The 19,107-nt window shown below is 32.1% G+C and overlaps 2 protein-coding genes across 3 annotated transcripts in view; one reads left to right on the forward strand and one right to left on the reverse strand.

Moving 5' to 3' along the window:
* LOC143059553 (proteasome adapter and scaffold protein ECM29-like) overlaps positions 1-19,107 on the forward strand; it is a 118,281-nt gene that overhangs the window by 22,858 nt on the left and 76,316 nt on the right. For both annotated transcript variants that reach the window (XM_076233082.1, XM_076233076.1), the window contains exon 8: positions 1,699-1,777. In XM_076233082.1, coding sequence (XP_076089197.1) covers positions 1,699-1,777 — 79 coding nt within the window. The remainder of the gene's footprint in view (positions 1-1,698; positions 1,778-19,107) is intronic.
* Positions 13,974-18,155, reverse strand: LOC143059569 (uncharacterized). Its single transcript, XM_076233090.1, has 2 exons — positions 18,027-18,155; positions 13,974-15,937 (listed from the first exon to the last, which is right to left on the reverse strand). The coding sequence occupies exon 2, from the start codon at positions 15,932-15,934 to the stop codon at positions 14,237-14,239; it is 1,698 nt and encodes a 565-aa protein (XP_076089205.1). The 5' UTR covers positions 15,935-15,937; positions 18,027-18,155; the 3' UTR covers positions 13,974-14,236.

Here is a 19,107-nt window from a genome sequence, read left to right on the forward strand (position 1 = left end):
ATTGGTCTACATTAAGGTCCAAAGGGTCCAAAATTAAACTTAGTTTGATTTTGACAAAAAATGAATCAGTTAGGTTCTTTGATATGCTGAATCTAAAAATGTACTTAGATTCTTGATTATTGGCCCAGTTTTCAAGTTGGTCCAAATCGGGGTCCAAAATTAAACTTTGTTTGATTTCATCAAAAATTGAATAAATGGGGTTCTTTGAAATACCAAATCTAACTGTGTATGTAGATTCTTCATTTTTGGTCCTGTTTTCAAATTGGTCTACACTAAAGTCCAAAGGGTCCAAAATTAAACTTAGTCTGATTTTAACAAAAATTGAAATCTTGGGGTTCTTTGATATGCTGAATCCAAAAATGTACTTAGATTTTTTATTATGGGCCCAGTTTTCAAGTTGGTCCAAATCAGGATCTAAAATTATTATATTAAGTATTGTGCAATAGCAAGTCTTTTCAATTGCACAGTATTGCGCAATGGCAAGAAATATCTAATTGCACAATATTGTGAAATAGCAATTTTTTTTTAATTAGAGTTATCTTTCTTTGTCCAGAATAGTAAGCAAGAAATATCTAATTGCAAAATATTGTGCAATAGCAAGATTTTTTTTTAATTGGAGTTATCTTTCTTTGTCCAGAATCAACTTAAATCTTTGTTATATACAATATACAATGTATATTCACTTTTTACTACCAACTGATAAATTAAAATAATCTTTACCATTCAGTGATAACAAGCAGTTTTTTTACATCTTAATATTTTATGATGTATTTAAATGAGTAGTTATTGTTGCAAACTCCATTAGAAATTTTAATTGAGATTAGTTTTGGAATAAGGGAAAGGGGGATGTGATTAAAAAAATTGGGTTCAATTTTTCTCATTTGAAATTTCATAAATAAAAAAGAAAATTTCTTCAAACATTTTTTTGAGAGGATTAATATTCAACAGCATAGTGAATTGCTCTAAGAGAAAACAAAAATTTTAAGTTCATTAGAACACATTCATTCTGTGTCAGAAACCTATGCTGTGTCAACTATTTAATCACAATCCAAATTTAGAGCTGAATCCAGCTTGAATGTTGTGTCCATACTTGCCCCAACCGTTCAGGGTTCAACCTCTGCGGTCGTATAAAGCTATGCCCTGCGGAGCATCTGGTTACTATGTCTTATTCATAAAATATCAATAGTATAACAATACCATAAATATCATGTCATTCACTTATGTATTGTAAAAATGTATGTATGCACTGTAGTTTGAACACCAAAAAGATCAATAAAAAAAATTAAAAAAGAGTATCATTATACTTTGTCATAATTATGCATACTTATGGTTCTTGTGTATGGATATTAATGTAGCTTTACTTCAAATAGAGAGTCAAAAGATACCAAAGGGACATTAAAATACAAGTAAAAATAATCTAACAATGCAATGGCAAAAAACAAACAAAAAATCATCAAAAACAACAGTACACAAAACACAACATACTTAACCAAAAACTGAACAATACAAATACCATCAAAAACCGTGAGTGATCTCTGGTGCTCCGGAAAGTGAAGCAGATTCTACTTTACATGTGGAAACATGCGTGTTGCTTGTGCAAGTACTAAGCTGATAAGAAAATTAATACCATGACGGACAGGTCATACTCATGTCATTCTGACTAAAACATCATTTGATTTATATATTTTGATATTTCAGGAGTGTTGATTGGAACAGTTTGGATATTCTGAACAAACTTTATACCATCTTCCAAGGGACTATAGACATTAAAGGAAAGGTAAGTCAATAGTAGATATTCTAAACAAACTGTATACCATCTTCCAAGGGACTATAGACATTAAAGGAAAGGTAAGTCAATAGTAGATATTCTGAACAAACTTTTTACCATCTTCCAAGGGACTATAGACATTAAAGGGAAGGTAAGTCAATAGTAGATATTCTGAACAAACTTTATACCATCTTCCAAGGGACTATAGACATTAAAGGAAAGGTAAGTCAATAGTAGATATTCTAAACAAACTGTATACCATCTTCCAAGGGACTATAGACATTAAAGGAAAGGTAAGTCAATAGTAGATATTCTGAACAAACTTTTTACCATCTTCCAAGGGACTATAGACATTAAAGGGAAGGTAAGTCAATAGTAGATATTCTGAACAAACTTTATACCATCTTCCAAGGGACTATAGACATTAAAGGAAAGGTAAGTCAATAGTAGATATTCTAAACAAACTGTATACCATCTTCCAAGGGACTATAGACATTAAAGGAAAGGTAAGTCAATAGTAGATATTCTGAACAAACTTTTTACCATCTTCCAAGGGACTATAGACATTAAAGGGAAGGTAAGTCAATAGTAGATATTCTGAACAAACTTTATACCATCTTCCAAGGGACTATAGACATTAAAGGAAAGGTAAGTCAATAGTAGATATTCTAAACAAACTTTATACCATCTTCCAGGGGACTATAGACATTAAAGGGAAGGTAAGTCAATAGTAGATATTCTAAACAAACTGTATACCATCTTCCAAGGGACTATAGACATTAAAGGAAAGGTAAGTCAATAGTAGATATTCTAAACAAACTGTATACCATCTTCCAAGGGACTATAGACATTAAAGGGAAGGTAAGTCAATAGTAGATATTCTGAACAAACTTTATACCATCTTCCAAGGGACTATAGACATTAAAGGGAAGGTAAGTCAATAGTAGATATTCTGAACAAACTTTATACCATCTTCCAAGGGACTATAGACATTAAAGGAAAGGTAAGTCAATAGTAGATATTCTAAACAAACTTTATACCATCTTCCAGGGGACTATAGACATTAAAGGGAAGGTAAGTCAATAGTAGATATTCTGAACAAACTGTATACCATCTTCCAAGGGACTATAGACATTAAAGGAAAGGTAAGTCAATAGTAGATATTCTAAACAAACTGTATACCATCTTCCAGGGGACTATAGACATTAAAGGGAAGGTAAGTCAATAGTAGATATTCTAAACAAACTGTATACCATCTTCCAGGGGACTATAGACATTAAAGGGAAGGTAAGTCAATAGTAGATATTCTAAACAAACTGTATACCATCTTCCAAGGGACTATAGACATTAAAGGAAAGGTAAGTCAATAGTAGATATTCTAAACAAACTTTATACCATCTTCCAAGGGACTATAGACATTAAAGGGAAGGTAAGTCAATAGTAGATATTCTAAACAAACTTTTTACCATCTTCCAAGGGACTATAGACATTAAAGGGAAGGTAAGTCAATAGTAGATATTCTGAACAAACTTTATACCATCTTCCAGGGGACTATAGACATTAAAGGGAAGGTAAGTCAATAGTAGATAATCTGAACAAACTGTATACCATCTTCCAAGGGACTATAGACATTAAAGGAAAGGTAAGTCAATAGTAGATATTCTGAACAAACTTTATACCATCTTCCAGGGGACTATAGACATTAAAGGAAAGGTAAGTCAATAGTAGATATTCTAAACAAACTGTATACCATCTTCCAAGGGACTATAGACATTAAAGGAAAGGTAAGTCAATAGTAGATATTCTGAACAAACTTTATACCATCTTCCAAGGGACTATAGACATTAAAGGAAAGGTAAGTCAATAGTAGATATTCTAAACAAACTGTATACCATCTTCCAGGGGACTATAGACATTAAAGGGAAGGTAAGTCAATAGTAGATATTTTAAACAAACTGTATACCATCTTCCAGGGGACTATAGACATTAAAGGGAAGGTAAGTCAATAGTAGATATTCTAAACAAACTGTATACCATCTTCCAAGGGACTATAGACATTAAAGGAAAGGTAAGTCAATAGTAGATATTCTAAACAAACTTTATACCATCTTCCAGGGGACTATAGACATTAAAGGGAAGGTAAGTCAATAGTATATATTCTGAACAAACTGTATACCATCTTCCAGGGGACTATAGACATTAAAGGGAAGGTAAGTCAATAGTAGATATTCTAAACAAACTGTATACCATCTTCCAAGGGACTATAGACATTAAAGGAAAGGTAAGTCAATAGTAGATATTCTGAACAAACTTTATACCATCTTCCAGGGGACTATAGACATTAAAGGAAAGGTAAGTCAATAGTAGATATTCTAAACAAACTTTTTACCATCTTCCAGGGGACTATAGACATTAAAGGGAAGGTAAATCAATAATAGATATTCTAAACAAACTTTATACCATCTTCCAGGGGACTATAGACATTAAAGGAAAGGTAAGTCGATAGTAGATATTCTAAACAAACTTTTTACCATCTTCCAAGGGACTATAGACATTAAAGGGAAGGTAAGTCAATAGTAGATATTCTAAACAAACTTTTTACCATCTTCCAAGGGACTATAGACATTAAAGGGAATGTAAGTCAATAGTAGATATTCTTAACAAACTTTATACCATCTTCCAAGGGACTATAGACATTAAAGGGAAGGTAAGTCAATAGTAGATATTCTGAACAAACTTTATACCATCTTCCAGGGGACTATAGACATTAAAGGGAAGGTAAGTCAATAGTAGATATTCTGAACAAACTGTATACCATCTTCCAAGGGACTATAGACATTAAAGGAAAGGTAAGTCAATAGTAGATATTCTAAACAAACTTTTTACCATCTTCCAAGGGACTATAGACATTAAAGGGAAGGTAAGTCAATAGTAGATATTCTAAACAAACTGTATACCATCTTCCAAGGGACTATAGACATTAAAGGAAAGGTAAGTCAATAGTAGATATTCTAAACAAACTTTATACCATCTTCCAAGGGACTATAGACATTAAAGAGAAGGTAAGTCAATAGTAGATATTCTTAACAAACTATATACCATCTTCCAAGGGACTATAGACATTCAAGGGAAGGTAAGTCAATAGTAGATATTCTAAACAAACTGTATACCATCTTCCAAGGGACTATAGACATTAAAGGAAAGGTAAGTCAATAGTAGATATTCTAAACAAACTTTTTACCATCTTCCAGGGGACTATAGACATTAAAGGGAAGGTAAGTCAATAGTAGATATTCTAAACAAACTTTATACCATCTTCCAGGGGACTATAGACATTAAAGGAAAGGTAAGTCAATAGTAGATATTCTAAACAAACTTTTTACCATCTTCCAAGGGACTATAGACATTAAAGGGAAGGTAAGTCAATAGTAGATATTCTAAACAAACTTTTTACCATCTTCCAAGGGACTATAGACATTAAAGGGAAGGTAAGTCAATAGTAGATATTCTTAACAAACTGTATACCATCTTCCAAGGGACTATAGACATTAAAGGGAAGGTAAGTCAATAGTAGATATTCTGAACAAACTGTATACCATCTTCCAGGGGACTATAGACATTAAAGGGAAGGTAAGTCAATAGTAGATATTCTAAACAAACTGTATACCATCTTCCAAGGGACTATATACATTAAAGGGAAGGTAAGTCAATAGTAGATATTCTAAACAAACTGTATACCATCTTCCAAGGGACTATAGACATTAAAGGAAAGGTAAGTCAATAGTAGATATTCTAAACAAACTTTTTACCATCTTCCAGGGGACTATAGACATTAAAGGGAAGGTAAGTCAATAGTAGATATTCTAAACAAACTTTATACCATCTTCCAGGGGACTATAGACATTAAAGGAAAGGTAAGTCAATAGTAGATATTCTAAACAAACTTTTTACCATCTTCCAAGGGACTATAGACATTAAAGGGAAGGTAAGTCAATAGTAGATATTCTAAACAAACTTTTTACCATCTTCCAAGGGACTATAGACATTAAAGGGAAGGTAAGTCAATAGTAGATATTCTTAACAAACTGTATACCATCTTCCAAGGGACTATAGACATTAAAGGGAAGGTAAGTCAATAGTAGATATTCTGAACAAACTGTATACCATCTTCCAGGGGACTATAGACATTAAAGGGAAGGTAAGTCAATAGTAGATATTCTAAACAAACTGTATACCATCTTCCAAGGGACTATAGACATTAAAGGAAAGGTAAGTCAATAGTAGATATTCTGAACAAACTTTATACCATCTTCCAGGGGACTATAGACATTAAAGGAAAGGTAAGTCAATAGTAGATATTCTAAACAAACTTTTTACCATCTTCCAGGGGACTATAGACATTAAAGGGAAGGTAAATCAATAATAGATATTCTAAACAAACTTTATACCATCTTCCAGGGGACTATAGACATTAAAGGAAAGGTAAGTCAATAGTAGATATTCTAAACAAACTTTTTACCATCTTCCAAGGGACTATAGACATTAAAGGGAAGGTAAGTCAATAGTAGATATTCTAAACAAACTTTTTACCATCTTCCAAGGGACTATAGACATTAAAGGGAATGTAAGTCAATAGTAGATATTCTTAACAAACTTTATACCATCTTCCAAGGGACTATAGACATTAAAGGGAAGGTAAGTCAATAGTAGATATTCTGAACAAACTTTATACCATCTTCCAGGGGACTATAGACATTAAAGGGAAGGTAAGTCAATAGTAGATATTCTGAACAAACTGTATACCATCTTCCAAGGGACTATAGACATTAAAGGAAAGGTAAGTCAATAGTAGATATTCTAAACAAACGTTTTACCATCTTCCAAGGGACTATAGACATTAAAGGGAAGGTAAGTCAATAGTAGATATTCTAAACAAACTGTATACCATCTTCCAAGGGACTATAGACATTAAAGGGAAGGTAAGTCAATAGTAGATATTCTAAACAAACTTTATACCATCTTCCAAGGGACTATAGACATTAAAGAGAAGGTAAGTCAATAGTAGATATTCTAAACAAACTATATACCATCTTCCAAGGGACTATAGACATTAAAGGGAAGGTAAGTCAATAGTAGATATTCTAAACAAACTGTATACCATCTTCCAAGGGACTATAGACATTAAAGGAAAGGTAAGTCAATAGTAGATATTCTAAACAAACTTTTTACCATCTTCCAGGGGACTATAGACATTAAAGGGAAGGTAAGTCAATAGTAGATATTCTAAACAAACTTTATACCATCTTCCAGGGGACTATAGACATTAAAGGAAAGGTAAGTCAATAGTAGATATTCTAAACAAACTTTTTACCATCTTCCAAGGGACTATAGACATTAAAGGAAAGGTAAGTCAATAGTAGATATTCTAAACAAACTTTTTACCATCTTCCAAGGGACTATAGACATTAAAGGGAAGGTAAGTCAATAGTAGATATTCTAAACAAACTGTATACCATCTTCCAAGGGACCATAGACATTAAAGGAAAGGTAAGTCAATAGTAGATATTCTAAACAAACTTTATACCATCTTCCAAGGGACTATAGACATTAAAGAGAAGGTAAGTCAATAGTAGATATTCTAAACAAACTATATACCATCTTCCAAGGGACTATAGACATTAAAGGAAAGGTAAGTCAATAGTAGATATTCTAAACAAACTTTATACCATCTTCCAAGGGACTATAGACATTAAAGAGAAGGTAAGTCAATAGTAGATATTCTAAACAAACTATATACCATCTTCCAAGGGACTATAGACATTAAAGGGAAGGTAAGTCAATAGTAGATATTCTAAACAAACTGTATACCATCTTCCAAGGGACTATAGACATTAAAGGAAAGGTAAGTCAATAGTAGATATTCTAAACAAACTTTTTCCATCTTCCAGGGGACTATAGACATTAAAGGGAAGGTAAGTCAATAGTAGATATTCTAAACAAACTTTATACCCTCTTCCAGGGGACTATAGACATTAAAGGAAAGGTAAGTCAATAGTAGATATTTTAAACAAACTTTTTACCATCTTCCAAGGGACTATAGACATTGAAGGGAAGGTAAGTCAATAGTAGATCAGGGCTTTCCATTGAAATTGAAGTAGAAGGCTCAATTAAAATAATAGCCGGCTGTAAGATGCGTTCGGCGAAGCCGGACGCCCACCAAGCTGTCAGCTTGGTGCCTTACGGCAGGGGGTCTGGGGGCTCTGGCATAAATAGAGCAAAATCCTGCATTCTCGCAATCTCCTGGCACCTTATTTCATCTTTCAAATGACCATTTTTTATGTATGAAATTAAAGAAGAAAAAAAAAATCTCAAAGAAATTGCTTTTTTTTTGTTATAGTTTTTTATTTTATTACCTTATGCTTAAAATTCATTTACTTTTATAGGAGTTTTATTTATATAATAATTCGGTTTGTTAGAAATCTTGATCGATTTATTTTGCATAACTACGTGCATTTGTGAACAAATGACCCCCCTTTTCTCTATAAAGACTGTTACGCGTATTTAAATCATACAATTGTTTCTCAAGCATTGACAGAAAATTGATATATCCTCTGATTTTCGCTTTTTTTGTATACTGTTCAATAAGTCGGATACATAAATCATTTGGAAATGTTATTTATTTGAGGTCGAGTCGACAATATTCTACTTTCGTTTTTGACCTTGATTCTCTGAACACCGCGTGGGTTTTGAAAAATTAACTTCAAAACTTTTTTAAAGATACTGTTTTCCAGATTCTGAACAATATGATCTACTATACTTTCTTTAATTTGACTATTATTCCATAACATAAGATTGTCATCCTATCTGATTGTCTTCACGTTTTAAAAGCCAAAAAAAAAAGCCAAACGAGTTAATGACCATCGGAACGTCTCTATTGTTATCGTTCAATGACCACCGGAACGTCTCTCTTGTTATCTTTGAAAAGAAACGATGCATTCTGACTTTAAATAGACAACCAATCAGTGACCTGAATTCATGTGAACTATATTTAGCCCAAGGTAAACACTGATTTTCATCCTTGTTTATCGTGACCGCGACTTTGCGACAAGACGTCTCTCGGCTGCATGTAAACATTTGAAAAAGATATTTTTGTCTTTTTGAATTTATATTTTTGTCAGTGAAGTAGCCGGCACTGGTATCTACCACAAACGGCGGATTTCCGCCGGCTACCGGCTTCAATGGAAAGCCCTGGTAGATATTCTAAACAAACTTTTTACCATCTTCCAAGGGACTATAGACATTAAAGGGAAGGTAAGTCAATAGTAGATATTCTTAACAAACTGTATACCATCTTCCAAGGGACTATAGACATTAAAGGGAAGGTAAGTCAATAGTAGATATTCTGAACAAACTTTATACCATCTTCCAGGGGACTATAGACATTAAAGGGAAGGTAAGTCAATAGTAGATATTCTGAACAAACTGTATACCATCTTCCAAGGGACTATAGACATTAAAGGAAAGGTAAGTCAATAGTAGATATTCTGAACAACTTTATACCATCTTTCAGGGGACTATAGACATTAAAGGAAAGGTAAGTCAATAGTAGATATTCTAAACAAACTGTATACCATCTTCCAGGGGACTATAGACATTAAAGGGAAGGTAAGTCAATAGTAGATATTCTAAACAAACTGTATACCATCTTCCAGGGGACTATAGACATTAAAGGGAAGGTAAGTCAATAGTAGATATTCTAAACAAACTGTATACCATCTTCCAAGGGACTATAGACATTAAAGGGAAGGTAAGTCAATAGTAGATATTCTAAACAAACTATATACCATCTTCCAAGGGACTATAGACATTAAAGGAAAGGTAAGTCAATAGTAGATATTCTAAACAAACTTTTTACCATCTTCCAAGGGACTATAGACATTAAAGGAAAGGTAAGTCAATAGTAGATATTCTAAACAAACTGTATACCATCTTCCAAGGGACTATAGACATTAAAGGGAAGGTAAGTCAATAGTATGTATACCATCTTCCAAGGGACTATAGACATTAAAGGAAAGGCAAGTGAAAATATACATAATTTGTTACATCATTTTATTATGGTTATATACTTGCTAATTATATCCACATTTTCTTATTAGAAAGGAAGAAAAATGTACAAAATGGACTTTTTTTCCCACTTATTTGACAAAAAGCAGCCTTATTAAAAAAATTTGAAGAAAATACAATTGTTTCTTGGTCCCTTTTTAGCCCCTCATTCCTAAACTGTTGGTACTGTAACTCCCAAAATCAATCCAAACCTTCCTTTTGTGGTATTAGTGTAAACATATTTTATTAATTATATGCAGGTACATACATAGGCATTTACATAATAATACAAGTGAAATAATTAATAGGAAAACAAGAAACAAGCTGTTAGCTTATTTTAATCTGTTTCCTGATAAGAACATTTCATATTGTAATACTCAAGGAGTAAAATGTTAAAAAAATAACAATGTTACACTAGATGGAAAGAATAAAAACATAATAATAAGGTTGTGACACACAAGAAAGAAGAAAAACATATACATCGGAAATTCAATAATAAAGTGTATGTTTTTGAACGGACACAATTATTTAAGATATAAGTATTACTTGTTGAACAAGATGTGTGCTTTCATATGACAAATCTTTTACTACTGAGTATAAATGTTTGAACTGCCTAGTATTTCAACGTTTTGTTCGTAGCTGAAGTCCGTTGAACTGTGTAGCAAGATTTCTTCCGACAAAAAATGTATTATATTGATATTATAAAAATGCTGTTCACCCATAATGTGAAAACGGGGGCAGTGCAACAAGTAGTGCGCTGTCGTTTCTATAGCATCACATAAACAAAGTGGCAAAGCCACTATGTTTTTAACAAAAAGATGATGATTTAGAGAACTGCATTGCATACGAAGTCTTGAGTGATAAATTTGACCTAATCGCTTACCAATGTAAAAATAATTTGGAGGTTTAATCGCCCGAGACTGGACACAATTCCTGAATGCCCCCACCGAAGTACTGGTCTTAGCATTCTCAGGGAGGAGATTCCATGAACGTACAGTTGCCGGTAAAAAATAATTTGAATACAGGGCTGTTCTTGTTCGAACAGGGGGGATTAGGGACGAGTTTCTCGTATTATGATTATGTATGGTTGCATGGGATTCTGGAACTAAGGTTGATAAATATTCCGGAGTAATATTATTTTTCATCTTGTAAAAATAAATTAATCTGTGGGCCTCCCTTCGATCTTTAAGCTTTTCCCAACCCGTTTCGAGATATAATCTCTCTAGGGACACCAACCTAGTACCTACGATCCTGGCAGCCTCTGTTTGTACTTTTTCAATCTTATCAATCAAAAGAGGGATAAAGATACCAAAGGGACAGTCAAACTCATAAATCTAAAACAAACTGACAACGCCATGGCTAAAAATGAAAAAGACAAACAGAAAAACAATAGTACACATGACACAACATAGAAAACTAAAGAATAAAGAACACGAACCCCACCAAAAACTAGGGGTGATCAAAAGATGTGTGTTGTTGTCCCAGATGACATCAACATATTCTAATAATGGTCTTGTATATTTTGTGGTATTGAACCTTCTTGTAAAATTTCATAGAAGTCCATTCACTTAAACTAAATTTATTGTGCGGACAATGACGCTGACGCAGACAACGACAAGATCATACCATTATACGAACCCAAAAATTTGTTTGCAGTCATATAAAAACCAGTGTTGTTTACCACCATTATTATAAACCAATGTCAAAAGTCAAGTTGCACCCTTTTTTACATTTTGGACTTTGATAAAACCTCACAACTGTAGTTCGAAATATACATAGATAAAAAAAGCATTAAAAATGGATACAATTATAATTAAGGACATCTAAATGACAGCAGACAGTCTCCAAAAATGAACTGAATGATCAATCTAAATCTATTACTTTTTCATTCAAATATTTATTTTATGTTAACACACATTGATTTATTTGGAATAGAATGTTGTTACAAACAATTAAGATTTGGAGGAAAGGATTAATTTGAATTCCTCGGACATGGAAGATTTCATTTCAAATTTTTCTGACTTAAAAATTATTTAAACGCTTTATAGATATTGTCATCAGTTACCACTATTATAGTAATTTTGTGAATAATTGGTACAATTAAATAATGAATTGAAATAATATTATTTTTAACCACAATACAAGAATTTTCCATTAATAAAATAAATTGAAAAACACACATATAAGTCAACTACTTGTAATATAATAATATCTTTATTTGCAAAACATACAAAAACCAATTTTGGTTGTGGCAAATACATTGACAAACAAATATAATGAAACATAATGAAAACTCGACAATATTATAAGAAATATGATAAAAACAGTTACTGTTCTCCTTTCCTCAGTTCTAATGACTCTTTAATAAAAGAAACAACTGCTTTACATCATTTGGTGTTGATGGATTAAGTATTATTACGAGTTTATCAGTAAAATTAAGTGTATTAAAATTTACATATTTTTGTATATAATATTTTAGAAAGATTTCTCTTATATTTTTATTTATTTTAAAGTTGAAGAAAAAATGAAATTCATCGTCTAAGATATTACATATTTTACATTTTCTTTCATTTCGTCGTATTTTGGTATATCGTCCAGTTTCTATGAAGAGACAATGTTCGCTTATTCTAAATTTGGTTAACATTTTTCTTGTCTCTTTACTTGGGTGTGATAGGTAGTATTGCATTTGGTTATTTATATTAGATTTAAGAAATTTATATAGATATATTTTATTATTTTCATTTAAGTTATTTATTTTATCATCAATAACAGTTTGATAATAGTTGATATAACTTTTTTTTAATTGGGGTTTTAACATTTTAGTCTGTTTTAAAGTTTTAGTTTCCTCAATAAGTTTAATGTTAATATTTATATCTTGTGACACATTTTTTGCAAAAGTATACCAAGAGTATGTTCCCTTGGTATCTAAACTTTTAGTTAATTTAAAGGCTTCATCAAGAAATGGGTTTAGATTTTCATTATTTAATCTAGATATATACCGTACATAGAGAATATCATATGGCTTTTTCAATATCGCATCCGTATCAACCCGAGACACCAATATAATCCCAAGAGCTCTGCTCGAGGGATTATATTGGTTGAGGGTTGATATGGTGTGTGATATTGGAAAAGCCATATCATATACGCTTTATTATCTACATATACCTAAAGTAAATGTTTTTTTATGTAACATGACGTCATACAGATTATAGGTTTGACATGACGTCATACAGATTAGGGATTTGAAAGCCTTTGCAACAGTGACTGCAATCGATGACGTGACGTCATACAGATTAAAGGTGTGATAAAGATTTTGCAACCGTGCTGAAATCGATATCATCACGGGTGGCTGATACAGCACGCTTGCCAATGATTGTATTACACATAAAATTGAGAATGGAAATGGGGAATGTGTCAAAGAGACAACAACCCGACCAAATAAAAAACAACAGCAGAGGGTCACCAACAGGTCTTCAATGTAGCGAGAAATTCCCGCACCCGGAGGCGTCCCTCAGCTGGCCCCTAAACAAATATATACTAGTCCAGTGATAATGAACGCCATACTAATTTCCAAATTGTACACAAGAAACTAAAATTAAAATAATACAAGACTAACAAAGGCCAGAGGCTCCTGACTTGGGACAGGCGCAAAAATGCGGCGGGGTTAAACATGTTTGTGAGATCTCAACCCTCCCCCTATACCTCTAAGCAATGTAGAAAAGTAAACGCATAACAATACGCACATTAAAACTCAGTTCAAGAGAAGTCCGAGTCTGATGTCAGAAGATGTAACCAAAGAAAATAAACAAAATGACAATAATACATAAATAACAACAGACTACTAGCAGTTAACTGACATGCCAGCTCCAGACTTCAATTAAACTGACTGAAAGATTATGATTTCATCATATGAACATCAGGCACAATCCTTCCCGTTAGGGGTTTAGTATCATACCATCATAACATATATGAGAAGAACATAACCCGTGTCATGCCAATAACTGTTTTTAGAATAAATGTGTTTAGCTCCGATGCAATTTATCTGTATTTACATACAATTTATCTGTATTGACTACTAAGTATATAATAAATGTATATATCATACTGTTAATTAATTTATTTTCGTTAGTACAAATTTTCATGTTTTGAGATACACTTGCAAATTCATGTATATTTGATTTCATTGTTATACCAAAGTCTGCATATATCCTAATAGAAAAATTGTATTTTATTGAACTTTTAAATTTATGGTTCTTCTTCACTCATGAATCCAGGAACATTGGTATCCAACGCATAATAGTGAATCCACAATATATATATATAACAATTTTATAGTTCTGTAGAATCCACTCCTTATTGTATACCTTATCCCGAAGATAAATTGAATTTTGCCAAGTATGTGCCACTGACATCACAAATAAAACCTGAAGACTGATTATGTTTAAAACAAATACAATAAGAATCCTTCAGTCCATCCTCATTACCAATCAGTACTTTACTATCCTGTCCATCTTTTGATATTACTATTATACTATTAGAGTTATTGTCTACTACAATAATGTTACCATATGTATCTGTACAAAGTCCTCTTGGTCTTGATAAATCCTGTGTATATCTCCAGATCTGTTTACCTGATTCATCATAACAGTATACTGCTTTACCTATCCAGTCACTATAGATTACTCTGTCATTACAGTAAACAAGGTGACGCAGGGCTGATTCACTCTCAACCTGTATTGACTTCAGTGTATTTCCTTCCAAGTCTATAATACGGATTTCATAATCACCATAATCATCACCAATCAAACCTACAGCCATAGAATCATTGGAGAATGATGAACCATAGCATGCTTTGTCTAAATTGATAACTTTGGTAACTGTTTCTTTCTCCATATTAAAGATCTTAATGGCTTTCTCCCTATGATAAGTTATGGCTATAGTGTTCTGATTGATCTGTGTAATACTCTTGGCTCCACCAGGTATAGGTAATTGTTTCTGTAGTTTACCATCAGAAGTAAGTAGGTGAACTTTACCACTAGATTCCACTACTATAAGTCTTCCATCCATCAGACAAATCATGTCACTGATTATATCCTTTATGTTGATCTCTATCTGTGTCTCAATATTCATTGTCATGTTGTTTATGTTGGATTGTTCTCGTGATTGTACTTGTGCTTTCCTCCTCACACTTCTTTCTCTATTCAAGTCTATATTTTTTTTAACAACCATTACTTCTCCCAGGGATTCTAGTGATCTTATCTTGCTTTGTATACTTTCTATCTCATCATTTTGTTTCATTTTGATATCAAATTCTTTTGCCCTATCATCATCTTCCAGATCATCAACATATCTTTGACATTGATGTACTTGTTGTTCAATCTGATGTAAACCTAGAAATGATTGGAGTTTTGAAGTGTGTGGTATAACTGTATGTAAGTGTTCTTGCATTTTCTTTAAGTTTTTCTGTTTTCCATCAATTTCAGTTTTTAAATCTGATGCTTTTGATTTTTCTTGATTTAAGATGGTGTCTGTTTCTTGGCAAAGCTTCTTCTCCAGGTCATCTAAATGTTTATTTATTTTCTTTCTATATTTCCCAATAGTTTCCTTTATGCTGTCCACTTGTTCTTCTCCTCTTTTGATGTTTCCTGATTTGTTGCTCATTATTTCATTCAAAATCTGTAAGGTGGAGTTAATATCATTATCTATTTTTTTTGTTGATTTTTCAATTTTGGTGTTGTCTACTACACTTTCTAAACTTTTTATTCCAGTACATTTTGAATGATTTATGGAAATACATTCATCACAGCAAGGCATTAAATGACTGGGACAGTACAGTTTTAGCTGTTGACCATGTATGTCACATTCTGTATTGATAGCTCTGATGGAGGGTTTATAACTTTTGATATCAATAGTTTTATGATCTCGTGTTCCTTTGAATTTTTTGTGTTGACCAGAACATGTTGAACACAAGCCTTCGTTACAGTTGTAACACCAGATGTCAGCTTTAGTGTTGACTTTTTCTTCTTGACAAGGTCCACATAGTATAACTTTATTTGAAGCCATGACCTAAAGAAAAATGAAATATAATAATTTGATCTAATAGGTAGGGTCCAATGGGTATAGATTTAAGGAATAACAGTACTGTAGTTGAAGAGTTGCCACTGTCAATTGTAGATTTGACGGTTGCAAATGCATTTTTACTGGCGACGCGTAGCGGAGACAGTAAAACGGAGATTTGGGACCGTCAAATCAAAATTGACGGTGGCAACTCTTCAACTACAGCACTGTTATTCCGATTCTAATGCATTTCAAAAAGAAATAATAAGATAAAACTTGGAAAAATGTCTAAATTTGACAAATAAAAAAAATCCGTGTAACTTTATGAATGATTTTGGCGCAAAGACGTCATGGGTAAACGTGACGTCATACAAATGAAAACTTACAAACTGGAGGTTATTACGTTACCTGTACGCTTCAAATTCTGATAAAATAACTTTAAAACGGCGAATTCCTGGTAGGTGTTGTTTTATTTTGGATTATATAGTAGTAATCCAACATTTGATGATTCAATCATTTCAAAATGGTTGTCCCTCCTTAGTTACGCCTGGTCAACTGTGAATTTGACGGCAACTTTTAGCCAATGAAAAAAATTGTTACATACAAATTGCATTAGAATTACTATTATTATGTTATCTTATTTGTATAAGGTGAGACGTTATTTGTAAATAAAATTGATGTTAAGTATAATATTGACTAGTTATTGCACTTTATTGCTTTAACAATGAGATATTCGTTCAAGAATAGGAAAAAGGCTGAAAATATACTAAATATTTTTTAAACACTTAGTCATTTTTGGAGCCCTTTTTGAAGGCTCTGTGTTGAAGGCCGTACTTTGACCTATAATATACTTTTACAAGTTGTGATTAGGATGGACAGTTGTTTCATTGGGACACACACTACATGATGTTCTTATATCTATATTCAGTATGAATAATCACATTTTGTTAAAACATCAAATTGTTCTAAAATGTTCTCCCTAATTTTCAACTGGTTTCACTGTTTGACAAATATTCATGGATATGTTTGCTTGAGATGTTGTCAAGCTGTGCTATGACTATTAGGGACACATTATTAGATCCTGAAGGTCATTATATAGTACAACTGTGGTACTTTTAAAAAAGGATAGTGAAATTAACAATTTAGAAACTCCTTCAAAATTCTCATTATATCAATTTAACTCAGTATTTCTGCCAATCTGATATGATAAACATATACTGTGTTCATGCAATGGTTGTTACAATGATCTGACAATAATCCATTCTACTTTCTGTTTTAAAAACCTTTCAGGGTTGAAAGATATCGTTGTAATGATTAAATAAACTTATCATAGGATCAAAATTTTATATTTATGCCAGATATTTACCTTCAAACATTTGAAGGCAGAAATTTCATTGGCTGATTTGATAATTAAGATAACAGAAAATAGTGTATCCAAATCCCATATTTGATGAAAAAAAATGTTATGGTTAAGCAGATGACATACAACATATTCTGAAGTCAGATTTTCCCCATACCTTATAGTGTAAAATATTTGAAAAAAAATATTATGATTAATAGCGTTGAAAAACTAAATAAAAATGTTCCAGTTTGATTTTGATAGTCAAGGTCAATTTTATGTTTCAATATATACATACTTTGTTAAGGTAGGTAATTTCTCTCTTTAATTGTATGTGATTATATTTTGTAATTTACTACTTGTTTCACATGTCAATGTGGCAGAGTGTTTTTAAAATAAAGCATATTGTATATTGTATTGTATATTGTATTATACTATATAAACGTGAATATATAAAAAAGAAAATGTGGTATGATTGCCAATGAGACAACTAAACACAAAAGACCAAAATGACACAGACATTAACAACTATAGGTCACCGTACGGCCTTCAACAAGGGTCAAAGCCCATACCGCATAGTCAGCTATAAAAGGCCCCGATAAGACAATGTAAAACAATTCAAACGAGAAAACTAACGGCCTTAATTATGTAAAAAAAATGAAAGAAAAAAACAAATATGTAACACAACAATGAATATTCTATAAACCCAGGTCCTGTAACATTGTCAAACTAATACAGATAAGTTGTATAACTTAATACCTCTTGATGAATGCAAAAGTCCTTTCAGTTGTATAAATTACAATTTAAAGTCATTTCCTTAGCTGTTTCTCAAAATATGGTCGTAGCAGGAAGTAAATAAGATCATGTTTATACCTGCTTCAGGTAACCTATAAACATTTAAATCACGTATATTATATATACAATGAAATATGATATATATTGATAATAATTGGGCCAAAGATGAATTAAAACATTTTATCAGATCTATTTATTATAGTTGTGAAATATTTCTTGTTAAATTTGTATAAGAGGTAAAAAGCTATATATCAGAGACAATTACCTATGAATTACAAAGATGAAATAAATAGATGTCAAAATGATTATTTAGAGCATTTAGGTTTGATAAAACAGGAAAAGTGTCGTTTCAATTTTCAAGATGCAGTAACTTTCACAAGATGCTTCGATTTATTGTTAACAAGTGTGAAATCTAAAATTACAACTGTTTGTCATATTTAATATTTTCAAAGCTGCATCAAAATACCGATCTCACTGGTGATTAATTTAGCATGTTTAGTTTTAAGCAGCTTGTGTACCTGTTACAAATGTATATGATATGTAATATTTATCCAATAACAAAAAATGGTATTGAATATTATTTCAAGATAGAAAAGCTGGTGTAGTATTTGTTCTTGATGGACACCATTATAGCAAATACTTTTCAAATAAAATAGTTAGAAAGAGCATTGATAGCAGTGGCGGATCCAGAAATTTTCATAAGTGGGGGCCCACTGACTGACCTAAGAGGGGGGCCGCTGTAGTCATGCTTCAGTGATTCCCTATATAAGCAACCAATTTTTTTCCCAAAAAGGGGGGGGGGGCCCTGGCCCCCCCCCTAAATCCGCCTCTGGATAGAGGTTTCACCATTCTTCCTTTTTATTATGACATCAAAGGGCAGATAAACAAAGTGAACAATCTTGAAACCATGTTGCTCTTTTTTCAAAAAACTTTACAAATAAAATAATTAGTAAATCATGCACATTTCATCATAACTGAAGATCAATTTTAACAATTTTAATCGTTAGACTGATTTTTGTGAAAAGAGTCACTGAAGCTTACACTG

Source organism: Mytilus galloprovincialis, chromosome 1 (assembly GCF_965363235.1).
Source record: "Mytilus galloprovincialis chromosome 1, xbMytGall1.hap1.1, whole genome shotgun sequence".
Lineage (NCBI taxonomy): Eukaryota > Metazoa > Mollusca > Bivalvia > Mytilida > Mytilidae > Mytilus > Mytilus galloprovincialis.

Coding starts and splice junctions, on each gene's coding strand:
- LOC143059569 (XM_076233090.1), bottom strand. CDS start 15,934: ATGGCTTCAAATAAAGTTATACTATGTGGACCTTGTCAAGAAGAAAAA.